The 18,413-nt window shown below is 46.4% G+C and overlaps 2 protein-coding genes across 2 annotated transcripts in view; one reads left to right on the top strand and one right to left on the bottom strand.

Annotated features, from left to right (window-relative positions):
* Window positions 1–10,715, top strand: part of LOC122446765 (deleted in malignant brain tumors 1 protein-like) — a 76,090-nt gene extending 65,375 nt beyond the window's left edge. Inside the window, exons 27-32 of the mRNA XM_043477270.1 lie at window positions 1,378–1,683; window positions 2,556–2,597; window positions 3,184–3,216; window positions 3,744–3,919; window positions 6,499–6,866; window positions 10,107–10,715. Coding sequence (XP_043333205.1) covers window positions 1,378–1,683; window positions 2,556–2,597; window positions 3,184–3,216; window positions 3,744–3,919; window positions 6,499–6,866; window positions 10,107–10,398 — 1,217 coding nt within the window. The 3' untranslated portion in view covers window positions 10,399–10,715. The remainder of the gene's footprint in view (window positions 1–1,377; window positions 1,684–2,555; window positions 2,598–3,183; window positions 3,217–3,743; window positions 3,920–6,498; window positions 6,867–10,106) is intronic.
* A 4,123-nt stretch (window positions 10,716–14,838) lies between these two features.
* On the bottom strand, window positions 14,839–17,322 carry LOC122445852 (protein FAM24B-like). The gene is made up of 3 exons (XM_043475229.1): window positions 17,114–17,322; window positions 16,307–16,427; window positions 14,839–15,170 (listed from the first exon to the last, which is right to left on the bottom strand). The coding sequence occupies exons 1-3, from the start codon at window positions 17,193–17,195 to the stop codon at window positions 14,987–14,989; spliced, it is 387 nt and encodes a 128-aa protein (XP_043331164.1). The 5' UTR covers window positions 17,196–17,322; the 3' UTR covers window positions 14,839–14,986.
* Window positions 17,323–18,413: the final 1,091 nt, after the last annotated feature.

The raw sequence follows: 18,413 nt of genomic DNA, 5'->3' as shown, positions 1-18,413 counted from the left end.
CATTAGTGGGTGTAGCACCACCAACATAATATAGGTTTTACTTTTAAATTAGTTTTACTTTTTACATCACCTTTTTTGAGGTATAATTATGTACAGTAAATTGCACACATCTGTGAGTTTTGTCTAATGTATACAGCTGTGTAAGCACCATCACAATCAAGATCTAGAGCATTCTGGGACTTCAGTGGGTTGTGTGCGCGCTTAGTCACTCAGTCGTGTCCCTCAGTTGTGTTCAGTGGTGGTCCGGTGGTTAAGAGTCTGTGCTTTCAATCCCTGATCAGGGAAATAAGATCCCACATGCCTCAGGACGAGGCAAAAAAAATTTTTTTAATTAAATTAAAGAGATCTAGAGTATTTCCATCCCCCCAGAAAGTTCCCTGATGCCCCTTTACAGTAAATTCTTTCCACTTCCCCCAGACCAACTGATCTGTTTTCTGTCACTGTAAATTAGATTTGGTTTTCTAGAATCTCATATAAGTGAAATCAAAGCGTATATGCTTTTGTGTCTTCTAAACTTTGCTTAACAAATTTTAAAGAAATATTTATTTGGTTGCAATGGGTCTTCGTTGTGGTGTTCGGGATCTAGTTCCCTGACCAGATATCAAACCCAGGCTCCCTACATTGGGAGCTTGGAGTCTTAGCCACTGGACCACCAGGGAGGTCCCAACCAATTGTTTTTAAGATTTGCCCCAGGTGATTCCATATGTTGGTGATTTGTTCTTTTTTTCATTTGTATTGTTTCTGCTTAGTATTGTTGCATTGTGTGGGACATACCACAATTTATTATGGACATACATACCACAATTTATTTGTCCATTCCTCTGTGGATGGACATTTGGATTGTTTCCAGGTTTTGCATATTGCTGAGTTTGCTATTTATACATCTTTCTGTGATCATGTGTTTTCTTTATCTTGAGTAAATATCTAGGAATGGGATAACTACATTACATAGTATAGAGGTTTTTATTGAGGTATAATAGATACCTCAATAAACATATTAACACAATTAACATATTAACATAAACAATAAACATATTAGTTTCAGGTGTACAACATAATGATTTAATATTTGTATATAGCGCGAATGATCACCACAGTAATTTGAGTTAGCATCCATCTCCAAACATAGCGACAAAAATTTTTTTCTGGAGATGAAAATTTGCAAGTTCCTTCCTAGCAACTTTCAGATACATAATACAGTGTTATTAACTATTATAGTCACCATGCTGTACATCACATCCCCAGGAATTATTTTATAACTGAAACTCTGTATCCATAATAGTTCTTACAGTTCTTACAATGTTGACTTTTATTCATTAAAAGAAGCTCCACTGGACAGATGTGATGAGTTAGGGCAGTGCCTCTTGTCCCCCGCAGACCTCCGCCTGGTGGGCGGGCGCAGCCGCTGCGAGGGCCGGGTGGAGGTCCGGCACGAGGGCGTGTGGGGCACGGTGTGCGACGACCACTGGAACATCAGGGACGCCCGCGTGGTGTGCCGCGTCCTGGGCTGCGGGCGCCCGCTGGGCGCCCTGGGGCGCAGCCGCTTCGGCCCGGGCTCGGGGCCCATCCTGCTGGACGACGTGCGCTGTGCGGGCACCGAGGATGCGCTGGGGCGCTGTGCCCACGCGGGCTGGGCACGCCACGACTGCCAACACCGGGAGGACGCGAGCGTGGTCTGCGCAGGTACCCGGGCTCCCCTGCCACGCCGGGCCTTCCCCGGGGTCTTCCTAAGGCTTCACCCTTTCTTTCCTCCCCAGACATCCCTAAGGTCAGAATTCACCAACCCGAGGTATGTCAGGTCGGCCAGGGCCCCGGATTCTAGGATAACAAGAGCGTATTTATTACATAGCCATGGTGGTAAATCTTTTAATCAGACAGAGGTGGCACTTTGTTAACCAGGTTTTTCTAATTCCAGTTCAGCACAATATTTGTCCTGAAATATAGCTAAAACTTTATGAAGCCAAACAAGTGACAGCTTTAAAAAGTGATTAAAAATAAAGAACTTGCTGCTCTCAGTCAGACTACAATTTGTCTGTTGTCCCCTTTTCAACCTCTGATAAGGGCACAGTTCTAGGTGGAGTCCCTTCTCCACTTTGACCTAACCCTTGGAAGTCAGAACCCCGCACTGTCCTGGGTTCCCCTTGGTCCCTTTCATCCAAGATTTGGCAAATAGTTTTTGTCACCGGCCGTCTGTCTTGGCATTTGACTTCCATGGGCAGAACTCCTTCTGTCTGGAGTCATACTCCCCTATATTTGCCCTTAATTTATCCACTAAATCTCACTTGTGTGATGGAATTCTAAGGTTTGGTGAACAAGGTTAGCTCACTTTGGCTCTTCCATTCTACTTTTTTGCAGGTGAATCAAAGGCATCCTTGCTGTTCCTTTTGCCTTTATGTGGCAACTCCTCGTATTTTGCATAGCAATGGAGCCCAAATAGAAAGGCTATCAGAGCCCCCTTGAGAGAGTTAATTCCACAGGAAGCCATGTAGTGTGAGTCACCCTAGGGCTGTGGGGTCCTTTTTCTCCAGAGCCTCACTTTTACTGTCTGTTCACAGTTCCAGCCATTCCTCATGCTGTTGGGGGACCCCCTGTAAATGGTAATTTATCTTCTATTGGATTATACACCAAGGGGTTTCTTTTTCATCAGGTTTGGTAGCCAAAGGACCAGTTGTCTGGGGCTGAGAGCGTTTGAAGGGCTGAGGGAATCTGGCCAGCCTTCCTTTTGGGCCCTGGCCCTGGGTTTCTGTCTTGCCTTGCTTCTGGGAGGGGAGGGCTTGAAAGCCATGAAGTGTGCATTTCCCAGCCTGGACTACCAAGCACGCCATGTGCATGGGAAGGGACGCCAGCCAGGGTTCAGCCACACGATGAGGTTTAAAACCTGCAAAGCCCTGTGTTTACTAGTCTCTCTCTCCAACAAATCTTGGTGTTGATGACACCATTCTCAACACTACTTTATCCATGTCAGAACCCCTCCCTCCAGCTCCATCAGGAGGCCCTGGGCCCTCCTTTACTTTGCATCGCCCTGGAGTATTTTCAGGCCATTGCTTCAGCTTTAATAGGTGGATGCAGTGAGCCCCCTTCCCTACGACCCACGTCTACTGCTGGCTATGTTGTCCCCGCCCAGTGCTTCTACACAGCTGACATTTGCTTTTCTTTGTCCTCCCCCCCCCACCCCCCGACCAGGTGCAGCTGACTCTGTGGTACCCAAGGATAATGGTAAAGTCTTCTTCCCTCCTAGGGTGTGAGGCTCTGGAAAGGGGAGACATTGGGGAAAAATGAACAGGCTGTGTGTAGGGACCAGCTTCTGTGTCTCTCCTGAGATCTCTTGTATCTCCATCCTCTTGCTGGACTTTAGAAGGCTGGGGAGGAAGGCCCTTTGCATCCCCCCTCCACCTTGGCTTCCACTCCCCTTTTCTAACTTACCCCTCATACAAAGGCCCAGATGCACGTTCAGGCTTGGATGTCCTTACCATATGAGATGAACTGTCCTTTAAATCCTCAGAAGAGGCTCTGACTCTGGGACACGTTCTGTGGGTAGGACCCCCTTTGGAAAGAAGAGGAAATATAAAGTCAGTGAAAGTCAAGTTGAGTGTAGGGGGTGATGAGAGCCAAACCAGCCCCAACCCAGGGCACTGTCCATGGTACTTTTATAAAGTAAACGTAACTCACACCCCTGAGTGCACTCTATGTCCAGTGCTCCAGGTTCACTTTGTAACTTTCTCCCCATCCTCCCCCTTCTGCAGCCCAGCTCTCCTGCTGGCCTCACCTTTTCCAAGTTGTCATTGACCGAGGCTACCTCCGGAGGCTGGGCCACTCGTCCTGGGACATCCACTTAAATGATGAGCTGTGTCGTCCCCGAGTCACAGGGCGCTACCTGATCTTCAACATTCCCTATGGCCACTGTGGCACCATCAGACAGGTATGAAACTGACAAGGTGGTGGTACCCTTCTGTGGATGGAGGCCAAAAAGAGAGGCTTGGGAGAATCAACCACCTGTTAAAAACCTGAATAGGGATAGAGGAAAGGCACAGCCGTGACTTTGGTTCTGAGTTCTGCGAGACCTGGAGCAACTCATTAATTTGTCTAAAACTGCCCCTCCTTTTGGGAATTTGGAGTACATAGTAATAAGTATAGAGTGCTGCTGGGCTGATGGGTGGATGGATGGATGGACGGATGGATGGATAGATGGATGCTATTCTCTAAGCTGCAAAGCCAAAGCATTTTGTTACCACATGCTTTTTTATTCACAATAGTGCCCACCCACCATGTGCAAGCTATAGTGTTGGGCTTGGGGAAGACAGGCTGAGTGCCATGTTTCTAACCAGGTTTCCTAATGTAGGAAACAAATATTAAGATATTTATGTATAATCAAATGAATATGTTTATTTCATTTTGCTTAACCACCTACTTATTTCACAAACCAGTATCATTGAAATCAAGGAAATAAGTATACCAAAGATATAGGAAGAGTGTATAACCAGAAAATCATGTTCATAGGCACATTTAATAATGTAACAAGCTACAGAGAAAGATCCCTGTGCTATTCATGTATTCTTTCACACCCCTGTATAGACACATGCCCCCCAAAAAAGAGCACCCCAAACACTTGACATTGTTGGAGGTTGAATGCATTCAGTCTGCATGGTGCTAAATAACCCCTTTAACTCCATACTTCACATTGCATCTATTTGTGCAGACTGTGATCATTCTTATCCTCTTTGTTCTAAAAATTCTATTTTTTAACCTCAGAGGTTTTCTTCCCCAGCAGTCTGCTGGAAGCTCCCCAGTGTCTGGGAGGAGAGCAGGCGCTGGACATTTCCAGTCCACTGGGGAGAATCCTGAGCCATCCTCTCTGGCCCGGGCTGGCCCAGCTCCCCCTGCAAGCCTCCTGTGCTGACCACAGTTCTGGGGCCAGAGGAGATAGCAAATCAGGGACCACCTGCAGTGGTGGCAAGTCCCCAAGCACCTATGGGGAAAGGCAGCACTATAAAAAGGTCCCATGTCCGATTTCAGAGTCAGGGAATGAGCATCCTTCTAGGTGCTGAGGACCCAGCAGCCAATATGATTGACAGAACCACAGCTCCAAGGCTCTTACATTTGAGAGAAGGGAGACAGAGGTCCTGAATGAACACACAGATGAGAGTCCTTTGTCATGAAAAGGATTAAGGAGACCGTCATGTTGGAGAAGACTCTTAAGAGTCCCTTGGACTGCAAGGAGGTCCAACCAGTCCATCCTAAAGGAGATCAGTCCTGGGTGTTCATTGGTAGGACTGATTTTGAAGCTGAAAATCCAATACTTTGGCCACCTGATGCAAAGAACTGACTCATTTGAAAAGACCCTGATGCTGGGAAAGATTGAGGGCAGGAGGAGAAGGGGATGACACAGGATGAGATGTTTGGATGGCATCACCGACTCAATGGACATGGGTTTGGGTGGACTGCAGGAGTTGATGATGGACAGGGAGGCCTGGTGTGCTGCGGTTCATAGGGTCACAAAGAGTCGGACCCGACTTAGTGACTGAACTGACTGAACAAACAAGGAAAAGGATAGAAAATGCTTTGGGTGGAAGACCACGTTTGCCTGAAAAAGGACATAAAGCAGGTACAGAGGAATAGGAGGAGGGCTCCACGTGGGGGATCAGCAGACAGGTGCAGAGGCCCCGAGGCAGCAGCCAGCTTGAAGAGGTCAAGGGAGAGACTCAGGGCCATGAACCACAGGAAGCCCAAAGTCTGGTTGGAATTGGGTGGGGCCACAAATTCCTGGAGTTCAGCTTTTCTTCTAAGCTGTGTGTTCTCAACAAGGGTGACATCCCCCTCAAAGGGGAAGAGAGATAAGGATTCTTAGGGGCAAAAAAAAAGAAAGGAAAACAAGGCAGACCAGTGAGAAACACTGCTGTAAGCTTTCGGGGCTTTCCTTGGAGGGTTTCAAGGCAGACTGCCACTGGATCTGAGTCGCACAGGCCGAGGCTCCCTTGAACAAACATCCCTGGCCACGATGAGTCTCCATGACGCACCAGACCATGGGAAGGAGGCTGCTGAGGCCCCTACTCGTCAGCCTCCAGCACCTTCTTGGCCCCTCGAAGTCGTGTTGGATTTGAAGGAGCAAGGCTGAGAGCGAGGGTCTGTAGGGCCAGACACGCAGCTCACAAGGAGCCAGGGTTGGTCTGGGGTCAAGAGTTGGGCGGAGCGGTGGAGGAATTCAGCAGCTGGTGTGGACCTCCCACCCTGTCTCGTATTCCCCAAGCCTCGCCCCCACAGGAGGGCAGAAGGGAGTCCAGACTCACACACTAGGGGTTCCCTGCATGCACCCTAAACTCCCAGAAGCAGGGACATAAGGTCAACCCCTCATGACCTCGAGTACCAGAGAGGTCCTGCCAGAGGCCTCGTGCCCTCCGGCTTCTGTGAGTGGCAGGCACAGAGCAGAAGTCTCCATTCGTGAAGAAAGCGCTGGTCAGGGAGCCGGGAGCACGGGCCACCAGCTCTCCCCTCTCCTCCCAGGAAAGCCGCGGCTCCCTCAGCTACTCCAACTCCATCAGAGGCCGAACCAGGGGCCACCCCGGCCGAGTCGTCGTGCGGCACAGGGTGCCTCGGCTCAAGTTCACCTGCAGGGTGGACGGCCCGTCAGCAGTGGAAGTCGTCCCTGGGGAGAACGCTGGCTATGATGTGTCCATATCATTCCTCGAGTGGCCCCCGTCCCAGCCTGGAGAAAACACGGGGCCACACGTCGCCAGCCAGAGGAGAGAGGTCTTCCTCCAGGCCACGCTCCACAGCCCCAACCCCAGCCTGCAGCTCTTTGTGGATACCTGTGTGGCTTCTCCAGACCCCAGTGATTTTACAACTGTCAAGTATGATTTGATCCAGCAAGGGTAAGGAAAATTGAAGGCCCTCTCTGGTTGATATGGTTGACTATTTACCTGTTATTCCTTTGGGGGATCTGTTTTGTTTTATTTGTAATAATTTTGTGTATTTGTCTGGGCTTCCCAGGTGGCTCAGTGGTAAAAGAATCTGCCTGCCAATGCAGGAGATGCGGGTTTGATCCCTGGGTTGGGAAGATCCCCTGGAGAAGGAAATGGCAACCCACTCCAGTCTTCTTGCCTGGAGAATTCCATGGACAGAGGCACCTGTGAGGCTGCAGTCCATGGGGTCGCAAAGAATTGGACACAACTTAGAGACTAGACAACAACAATGTATTCATTGATGTTTATTTCTGTCTGCGCGGGGTCTTCACTGCTGCTCACTGGGCTTGCTCTGGTTATGGTGAGCAGGGCCTGCTCTTCATTGCGGTGGGGGGGGGTGCATCTCACTGTGGTGGCTTCTCTGTTGCAGAGCGTGCACCCGCAAGCACATGGGGACTTCAGTGGTTGTGATGCACAGGATTAGTTGCCCTGTGGCACGTGGAATCTTCTGGGACCAGGGATCAAATCCATGTCCCCTGCATTAGCAGGCAGATTCTTAACCACTGGACAACCAGGGACGTCTGACCATTGTCTTCTTAACTGGCAGTCCTAAATCAGAAAGTTGTGCCCAGAGTCTTCATCCTGCCCAGAGGCAGAGCCCAGACCCTAACCATCCCTCTGATCCCAGCTGAGGGAAGATAATTATAGGAAGTCTAGACAACGTCCCTTGAATCCCCAAAGAGTCCTAGGCAGAGGCCATGCTGTCTCAGGCTCTACTGACTCATGCCTCTCTTCTCTCCAAGTTTTATAACTATTGTCTTCCCCATTCCTCAGGGTATTTGGCTAGCACTGATGGGCTGCTGGGTTATCCCAGGCCAAGCTCTTACAGTGATGAGGTTTATTTTGGCACCCTTGGTTAGACAGAACATTTGTCAAATTGGAACTCAGGCAAGAAGTTTGCTTTATAGCTCTCTTATCCCCCAACCAGCGCAAAATGCTTACAGATGGGTAATTGGCAACCCGTGTGAAGACATCAAAACTCACTTTCTGATGGCAGCTCCAGAGTGGTGAGAGCCACTAAAGTGGTGAGAGCTTCCTAAAGCCCCTGAGAGGTATCATGATGCCTGTTTCCAAAAATTGGGGAGGGCAAGGGGCAGCACTTTCCACAGGCAGAGTGGGCCGTGTGTGGGAGGTGCACGGATGTGGCCCTCAGCCGCACTGAGTCAGAGGGAGAAAGCTCATCCCTTTTCGGGTCTCCCATTCCAAAATTTGTCAAGGAGAGGGAGGTCCCTAGTGGTCCAGTGGTTACGACTCAGTGCTTTCACAGCCGTGGCCCAGGTTCAATCCCTAGTCAGGGAACCAAGATCCTGTAAGCCAAGTGGCTGTGATATATCAGAGAGGCCAGAATTTAACAACTGACATACTTCTGCTTATTTTGTTAACAGGTTTAATTTGCTCTTCTTTCTCTAGTTTCTTAAGGTGGGAGCTTGTTGTTGTCGTTCAGTTGCTAAGCCATGTCCAAGTCGTTGTGGCCCCATGGACTACGGCACGCCAGGCTTCCCTGTCCTTCACCGTCTCCCTGAGTTTGCTCAAACTCATGTCCATTGTGTCAGTGATGCCATCCAACCATCTCATCCTCTTTTGGCCCCTTCATCATTGTGTAACGCCCCTTTTCATCTCTAATGCTGGCTCTGAAGTCTGTTTTGGCTGAAATTAATATAGCTAATCCAGCTTTCTTTTGATTGGTATTAGCTTGGTAAATCTTTCTCTATCCCTTTAATTTTAATTAATCTTTGTCTTTATATTTAAAATGGGTTTCTTATAGACAGCATATAGTTGGATCTTGGTTTTTCTAATCTACTCTGGCAGTCTGTGTCTTCAAATTGGTATATTTAAATCATTCACATTTAAAGTGATAGTTGACATAGTTGGATTAAAATCTGCCATCCTAGTAACTGTTTTCTATTTGTTGCATTTGTTCTTTGTTTCTGCCCCCAATTCTCCTTTTGCTGCCTTCTCTGGTTTTAATGCAGGTTTAATGCATTTTATATGCAGGTTTTAATTGAGCATTTAATTTTATTCCATTTTATCTCCTCTCTTGATATATCATTTACTTCTTTCTTTAGTTTTTCAGTACTTACACAAAATACATTTTAAAATATATTAAGTTCACCTTCAAATAATACGTGCTGTGCTGTGCTTAGTCAGTCAGTTGTGTCTGACTCTTTGTGACCCATGGACCATAGCCCGCCAGGCTCCCCTGTCCATGGGGATTCTCCAGGCAGGAATACTGGAGAGGGTTGCCATGCCCTCCTTCAGAGGATCTTTCCAACCCAGGGATCAAACCAAGATCTCCCTCATTGCAGGAGGATTCTTTACCATCTGAGCCACCAGGGAAGCCCAAGAATACTGGAGTGGGTAGCCTATCCCTTCTCCAGGGGATCTTCCCAACCCAGGAATCTAACTGGGCTCTCCTGCATTGCAGGTGGACTCTTTACCAGCTGAGCTACCAAGGAAGCCCCTCAAATAATACAGCTACCACTTTTAATCTACCCTTTTGAAAAAATAGAGTAGGTAATAGTTCTGGCTAGCATTTACTTTGTTTTGTTTTTTTATTATGTTTTACAGTGCCTTTCTCTTTCTGGCTAGGAATGGTGGTTTTTTCCTCTCATCAGTTCAGTTCAGTTCAGTCACTCAGTCGTGTCCAACTCTTTGTCACCCCATGGAGTGCAGTATGCCAGGCTTCCCTGTGCATCACCACCTCCCAGAGCTTGCTCAAACTCATGTCCATCGAGTCAGTGACATCATCCAACCATCTCATTTTTTTCATAAAAGAAAGAAAGAGTGGGTAGTGGGAGGAACTCTGGTTGAAATTCAGACGTTTGTGTCCAAGCCCAATTATTTGAGCCAGAATTAATCCACACCATGCTTTAAATTGGGGCTTCCCAGGTGGCACAGTGGTAAAGAATCCACCTGCTAATGCAGGAGACACAAGAGATGCAGGTTTGATCTTTGGGGCAGGAAGATCCCCTGGAGTAGGAAATGGCAACCCGCTCTAGTATTCCCACCTGAAAAATTGCATGGATAGAGGAGCCTGGCAGGCTGCCGTCCATGGGGTCAAAAAGAGTCCAACATGACTGAGCGACCAAACAACAAACAACAGCGTGCTTTAAGTTAATCCTCTTGACCTGAGGTTTCTCTTCCCATCAGGTGCATCAAAGACAATACTTATATCAACCTGCACTCCCGGCAAAAGAATGTCGCCCGATTCAAGTTCAACATCTTCAGCATTCTCACCAGCTATGACGTGATCTATCTGCAGTGTAAGATCACCATCTGCAAAGTGGGGGACCATTCCTCCCGCTGCCTCCAGGGCTGTGCAGGGCGGAGTAAGAGGGGCACAGGCCTCAGGAAGCCCACAGGAGAGCAGACTGAGCATTTCCAAGTAGTGGGACCACTGGAAATCCACAAAGGAACTGATCAGAGAAAGGCTCATGGGTAATTTCTCCGAGTTTCACATCAACCTGCTAGAAATTCTATTTCTGCTCAGTGAAGTAATGTTGGATAAATCTGAGGTTGTCCTCGTAGAGACAGGTAAAAGAACTAAAGAGGTTCTCTTTGAGGCTGATTGCTAAGTAAATCTTGTCTGATTACCAAATTTCTAAGGCAATTGCTCTTTTTGCAGCTAGGAATCTTGCATTCTATAAGTCTTCACTATCAAGAATTTGATCATTGTCTTAAACTGTACAACATGTCAAAAGAAAAGTTATCTCTTGATGCCACACTGCACTTCAAAGGTATTTTTGGCTCCTTAATGTTTAGATGCTAGTAGGTGGATCTTTTTGTTTCTGTCCCTCTGGTGGTGTGAGAATTTATTTTCAGATCTTGCCAAGGGCCCTGTGAAGAATAAACTAAGTGTCTATCAGAAAATCACTGCTCTTTTTTTTTTTTTTTAAACTATAGTCATTGGTCAGTTGAATCAAATGTCATTTACTCATCGTTGTTTACGCAAAATGAGCTTTATTTGTCTGTTTCAAAGAAAACAAATTGGGCCTTGGCTTTGTTGAGTTTGGGTTAAGCTTGCAAATGGGAGCCTGAGCAACAATCACAGGAACCCCTCAGGGCTGCTCTGTGAGCTACCACGTGCTTCGTCTGTTTCCCAGACCTTCAAAGCCTCACGCGAAACCTGAAAGGCAGACAAAGGGAGATTAGCATAACACCCTGATAACATGTCCTCCCTGAAAACAAGGGCAGCACCCACAGAATCTAATCTCTCATTATATCTGAACTGAAAGAATTCTGCACTAGGTTCAGTGCCCTCAAAGTTGTCTTTAAAGAAACAGACTGTTTTTTCTTTTGTTTTTCAAGAAATATTTAGTAACAGTATTTAGCACATGAGCTCTCAAGTCCAGGGGATATTGTTCCCATCTTTGTCAATAAATAACATGTACGAGATGATAATACACTATTGTCAAATCCCTCAGGGAGGAGGGCAGGGTTTGATGGGGCCCGAAAGTGAACCCCAAATTCTTGAGAGATAAAAATCTGATAAGTGACCTGAGAAGGGACATTGCCTCTAAAGCGAGACATGTCAGTTTCACTGCAAACATGGCCTTCACCGAAAACCATCTTGGTAAAAGTAAATTCTGTGCAGATACATAGTAGAAGTTGATATGTAATTGTCAGTTTGATGAAGATAGCATCTTTATATCCAAAGTTGATTATCTCTCACAAGTAACTTCATCCTCAGTCACATGAAACAATGATTTTAGCATCTGGCATCTATTTTGTGCAAGTGCTTCAAATTTAAAAAAAAAAAAAAGAGTTTTTCCAGGTTACCAAGAGCTGCTAGAGTTTCCACTTTTAAAAGTTTGCCTGCCCATTAATGGTACCTGTCTAAATCTTGCAGAGAAAGCAGAAGGCTAAGAGCTTCCAAAATTAGCACCTTATGACTTTTATTAGCAAATCCCTAATGTGAAAAGTGTTGACAATTAATGCACTGAATTTTCAAGAATAAATAAATAAGAGACTTCCCTGGTGGTCCAGTGGCTAACACTCCATACTCCCAAGGCAGGGGCCCTGGGTTCAATCCTTGATCAGGGAACTAGATCCCACATGCCACAACTAAGAGTTCATATGCTGCAACTAAAGTTCTTGCATACTCAGCTAAGACCTGGCACAGCCAAATAAATACAGAAATAAAAATTTTTTTAAGAAAAATAAATAAGGGTCCAATGAACTTCCAGTTCAGGTACTCTGGGTATAGTTCAGGGAATGGGACCCAGGAAGCTGCTCTTTCCAAAAGCACTCAGATGATTCTTAGGAATGATGAAGTTTGAAAACCATGACTACTGTTCAGCATCTCATGTCATACGGATCAAAATGCACTTAACAAGAAGAAAGGTACAAACTGGAAGCTCCAATTAGTACAGACAAAATGGCCTGAGAGAAGCCTGCTCTCTCTAGCCAGAGGACCAACAAAGAGGCAGCCAGGCAATTCTAGAAAACTCTGAGGCAGTAACTTACTTGCTCCACGGGTAAATCTGTGGCCCCACCCCTAGCCTAGCCAGCAAAGGTGAAGTGGGGCGCCTGGACTTCCACCTGCTCTCAGTGCCCCTTACCTATCCTCTCCCCTCTCCTCCCCTCCCCTCCCCAGGGTGTTATCAGAGAAGGCAGAGTAAAGAGCTGGGCAATGAGGACCCCCCCTGCACCCTCAAATCAGGTGGAGCCTGGACTTTCAGCTCCACCCAGCAGGTCTGAGACACTCCTTTGAGGCTGCTAAAACTATAGAAAAATAACATTGATATTATATATTATATGCTAATTGTGCATTGTATAGCTCAATCACTCCACTACAAAGGAGTTTTTTTTTAAATTCCTGGTGATGGGATTTTACACTCTCTAGTGGGTCACAATATTTGACAAGTTTCATAGTATTACGCTATTCCACCTGATACACCTCTGAATACCCCCCTTGCATGGCCATCAGCAGGTGTTCAGTCAGTTCCTGATAGAAGAATGGTTGATGGGCCAGTAACCAGACAGTTTTCAAGTGCTGCTTGTAAATACTTAATTTGATTTTCCCAATCTAGTTAAGTTCTTTTCACAATAGAAAAGATCTTGGCAGTAGCTGAGTTTAAATTGTATGAAGGAATGCAGAGGAGACTGACCCACATGGCCACTGGGGGAAGTATTTTGAAGACCTGCATGAAACTATTAACAAGAAAATGAGGGGAATCTGTTTTGATTTGGACATGGAATCCAATCAGGCACCTAAGGACTTGTTTGCCTTTATCTCCATGGTGTATCCCCTGGCACATGGGTATGTATACGCATACATAGGAGTAAAGAGGAAGCCTTTGGGCATCAGGAAAGTGGCTGCCGGTTGGGCAGCCCTCCCTCCCATTTTACATTAAGGAAACTGAGGCTCAGAGAGGTGAAGCAACTTCTCCAGTGGCACAAGCTTGTGAAAGGCACAGTTGGTTTTGAACCAAGTCTGCTTGGTTCTAAAGCCTCTGTGTTACATTCTGTTCCTACTGTCCACCAGAGGGGTGTCTCAAAGAACCCTTTACTCCATCCTGCCTCCCTCAAGGACCCTGCAATGTCTGGATGTAGGGTGTACTCCCCACATTTGGAACACACTTGCACAGGGCCTCCTGGGTGCTGGGCGCTGTGCTGACCACTGAGTGGAGCTCAGGGGGAAATTGCACTGATGCTCGGGGGCTTGCTGGTGACAAGAGAAAATCCAAGTGCACTTGAACTCCTAAGATGAGGCAGGAAGTAGTAGATGCCAGGAGAGGAAGTGCTCCAGGGACACCCAAGAAGGGCTCATCATTTCCAGCGGGAAGGTTTGGGGCAGGCTCCAAGGAAGGTGCAGCCTTGAATTTGCCTCTCGAAACCCTTACTGAGGCTGGGGGCACTCATGTCACCCTCCAGGGAGCTTCTCGGCCACTCCAAGGGCTACTCTGTGAGAGCAGCTCACCCTGCTGCCTCTGAAGTGCTGAATATACCTTCCTCGGCCAAGCCCTCAGCCTAGAGGACTGCCTCTCCGCCAGGAGGCGACCTCTTCCAAATGCTTAGTTCTACCATCGTTTTCTCCCTGTGAGCCTAGAGGTAGTAGTTGTTTCTCATTATTTCCTGTTATCCTTTCATCCTTTTTAGTAGGTAACCAACCACTTGTTACTAGTTAATTCCTTATCTTGAGTAAAACACGGGATGCTAACTAAGCAAAGGCTGTGCTAATGAGGGAAAGTACAAACTCTGGCTACAAATGGAGAGTCTGGGGTTGGAACGGGGTTTCAGAGGAAAGAGCGAGGACAGAAAGGAGCAGCCCAAGCAGGAATGAAAGGGGTGCATCCTCCTGCCTGTTACTGAGACCAGAAGGATCTGGGCTTCACCACTCAGCAGGTTAAAGATACTGTCTGCAGTTAAAGATACTGAAACAGCCGAGTCAGCAAAAATCAATGTTAACAGTGATGCAAAAAGAAGGAAAATTGGCTTCTGAAGATTTGGAGGATAGCAGGAGGAGGCATCTCAGGTTTTTTAAATGTCCTTTTGACACCACAGAGCTCAACCCCATTGTTACACAAATCAGGTGCCCTCCACCCAGAGAAAACCCTCCTGGCTGATACCCTCTGGGATGAATGGAGGTTCCCTCCTGGCCTTGTAACAATGTCCATGGCAGAGCAAGCTGGGTGAGAGTGAAGGAAGCCAGTAGAAGGAGAAGGGCTCGGGCACGGGAAGTTTATAGCAGAGTCTGACACTGGAAACACTCTAACGTCTATTTTTTTTTCCTGGGGTTGTATATATAGATTACTCTTTAACTCTCCTTATATTGCAATATAATATGATAAGCTAGTTGCCCCAAGTCCCAAAGTAGGTAAGACACAAATTTAAGTACTTTTACAACTAACAACAACAACAATACTGGAGGCAGAGAGGGTTATTTTCAATATTGCATTTATTCAAAAGCACATAAATATGGTATATAGTACATGATATAATGGAAACAGTATAAAACTTGACTTGAATAATAAAAGACTCTACTAAGAAAGAAATATTGTTCATGAAGATATTTGTACCCACCCAAGTCAGAGACCCTCGTTTACATTACAGCAGCACGGAGGCAGGGCATCGAAGCCGGGATACAAGTTACATTCGTCACAGCACTGGAGGCTGGGGTAAGACCCAGTGGTGAGGGCTGCACTGACCTTGTCCGGGGTGATCACAGCTGGATTATTTTTTAAGGCCAAACAAACAGGTACCTTTGGCATGCTTTAGAAAAGACATACACAGAGTATAGGATTAGAATTTTTCTTCTTGGTCCACCTGTTGCAACTGTCAGGGGGATCTGGAGAATTTGGGGCTGGAACCAATCAAACCCATGACACCAGCCCAAGATGAAAGCAACTCTGCCCTCATCCCAAGTTCCTGTCCAATCCCTTCCTCTCCTAAGAGTGCCAGAAATGTAAGATCAGGTTCCAGCAAATGAGGGAGAGTGAGTTGCAAGCGCGGGTCACCCAGGTGATCACTGCAAGTCTGCCAAGTGCAGAGCACAAGCCGGGAGGGTGCCAAGTCAGTCGCCCCTGGACCCTCGGTGCTCGGAGTTACCTTCCTGCTCACAGACTGAAATTCCCTAGAATGGGAACACGACGGCTGCTGTTTTTTGGCTTTTTTTTTTTTTTTTTGGTATTCTCCCCACTTATCACATAAAGAATCTGAGACATGGAGAAGCACACTGCCTTGATCAAACACATACAAGTAGAGGAGGAGCTGGAAATAAAAACCAGGTCATTCAAAGCTTGATGCAGGACTCTGTTCGACAAACATGCTGTCTCCTTGGAACGTTAATGAGTGGGAACACCACGCTTCTGACAACCAGTCTCGCCCATATCTGAGGCCTCCTTTCCCCCAAATTTAACACTCCCTTTTCTGATTTACACTCCCTGGTGAGGCAAAGCCCAGGATCTTCACACAACTCAGCTTCCCCAGGGTCCTACAGGCCCATCCCACTGTGCCGGGAGCCAAGGACCCGCTGAGAGTGCCCCGACTCAGGCGGGGGAACATCCGCTCAGCCCATCCTCCGAGCGAGCACAGGCTGTCAGTCACGCTGTCTTCAGTCTGCAGTCCTGTGGGATCAACCCGCTGAGGGTAAACCTGGCGAGGCCAAGGGACGGCAAAGCAGCACAGACCCAGCAGCTGAGAACATTCTCCTTGTGAGCTCACAGCCCCAGACCGGAAGGGGCAGAAAGCCAGATCCTACCCTCCCCGCCTCGGTCCTCTCAAACCCTCCGGCTGTTCCTGACCTCACCCAGGGTGCGGCCACAGGGCCGGGGATGACCCCGCTCAAGCACAGAGCCCCAGGATCCCATGCGAGGGGGTGTTAGCCCCTCTTACCCAACATCACTCACTTCAGTGCGTTGGCTACTTTGTAGTAAAGACAGATGACGACGGCCATCAGAACGAGCATGGCCAACAGGATAGCGCCACCAATGCAGAACATAATTATCGCGTTAACTTTGGAGTTTTTATCTAGGCAGAGAAGTACAGGCAAGCAGTGAACGTGGCTTCCCTCCTCACAGTCACTTAGCAACCACAATATGCTTCCTTCAGTGGAAGAAGAACCCAATGCTTGTAAAGCACAAATGAGTCTTCCTAGGGGGGTGCCCAGGACCATAAGTGGGCCCAAAGATGGGGGAAATGTTCATTTCTAAGTGAGATGGGACTCAAACGCAAAGTCCAGAGAGAAAAAAGGAAAGACAGTGGGAAGAATCTTTTTCTCTCTTTCACATGCAGTAAAGTGCAGCTGTAAATAACAAACCTGCCTACACTGGAGCAAATGGTTTTACTTCCAAACATCTGGGCCTCCAGGTTCACTTTCAGAGTCACCTCTGTTCACTTTCAGAGTCAGAATTAAACCACTGCTGTATTAGGCTTAAAAATCTCCAACAGCAATTATTAAGGGAACAACTTTCTTAAAATGTTATGTTCATAGTCCTAAGTATATACTCAACTCTTTTGTAAGAGATATGTGTTTCAGGAAAAGGAAGTTTTTCCATTCTCCCTCTGACAACTGCCAATTTTCTCCTAAACCCTAAATCTTTCCAGGAAGTCCAAGTTATGTGGAATAAGCAGTTTATTTAATCTAATGCCCTTAAACTGGGGTAAAGTGACTCGGAAGAGAGAACGAAACCACCCAACCACCAAAGCATACTTACGAGAATCTAAATCGTCAAAGCTGGATGAAGGCTGGCAGTAAAAAAAAATTACAATTAAAATAAACTTGAGGGAACAGTACATCTTATCAGGGATTTCTCAAACCTTTGAGAAAGAAAATTCTAACTGTCCCTGTTAGGAGTAATTGAGATGTAAGTTTGAAGAGCTCGCTTTTAGAAGTGCAGCCTCCACCAGAGCAGAATGGAGAATCAACTGTCCAGCTCCAACTTCTGTGCCAATCAGGCCATATGCTGTGTGACATCAACTCTTTGGACATCAGCTCTCTTTCATGGAGTTCTGAATTCCATTCCATGTTCAGATATATTGTGGCACCAGTGGACATGTAAATGCCCAAATACTACTTTAAATCATTTCATTTCAATCTCACATTTTCAGGTTTTGTTTCTCTCAGAGGACTTTTTAAAGGTTTGACTGTTAATCAAAAGCAAATCTGGGGGTTCAATATAATAAAAAGACAGTGATGTGGGGAGGCTAATATCTAAAAATGCTCAATATTTGTAAAGGTACAATTATAGAAGGCTGCTTAGACTCTGTTTTAGCAACACAAGGAAATAGTGTATACTTGTAGCCACTTAATAGGATTCAGATGTAAGTTCACTGAATGACTTCAGAATATTATCATACTTTATGGTTAAGACAAAAAGATTTCAAAAAGCAATTTGAATATCAGGATATCTTTTAAATCGGGGTTCTATGATTTCAACGTACTCACACCAGCAAAGCTGGTTTCATTAAATGAAAGAATTAATTTAACTACAAAGGGTTAGTCCTTGCTGCTCTGGCCAATCCCTGGGTGAGGTTACAAATAGCAGCGAGTTATCACCCTGCCAAAAATGCCAAAAATGGTGGCATAAGATCTCTGAAAATTCTCTCCTCTATAAAAGCAATGAAAATCTGGCAAACAAAACAAAACAAAAACTGTCAGAATCAGATTTTTCTGACTCTGAATACTAACTATAAGCTTTCAGCAGCTCAGGGAATATTTAAGAACAACTGAATTTCAGTATGAACAGCATGCTAGCATGCCTTGTGGCTGTTTCACCATTTATTCTCCAGCTCCATGAAGACTTCTTTTTTTTTAATTTATTTTTATTAGTTGAAGGCTAATTACTTTACAATACTGTAGTGGTTTTTGCCATACATTGACATGAATCAGCCATGGATTTACATGTGTTCCCCATCCCGATCCCCCCCTCCCACCTCCCTCTCTACCCGATCCCTCTGGGTCTTCCCAGTGCACCAGCCCTGAGCACTTGCCTCATGCATCCAGCCTGGGCTGGT

Source organism: Cervus canadensis, chromosome 8 (genome assembly GCF_019320065.1).
Source record: "Cervus canadensis isolate Bull #8, Minnesota chromosome 8, ASM1932006v1, whole genome shotgun sequence".
Taxonomy (NCBI): Eukaryota; Metazoa; Chordata; class Mammalia; order Artiodactyla; family Cervidae; genus Cervus; species Cervus canadensis.
The sequence above is the reverse complement of the archived record's forward strand: the minus strand, read 5'-3'. Positions and strand labels throughout refer to the sequence as shown.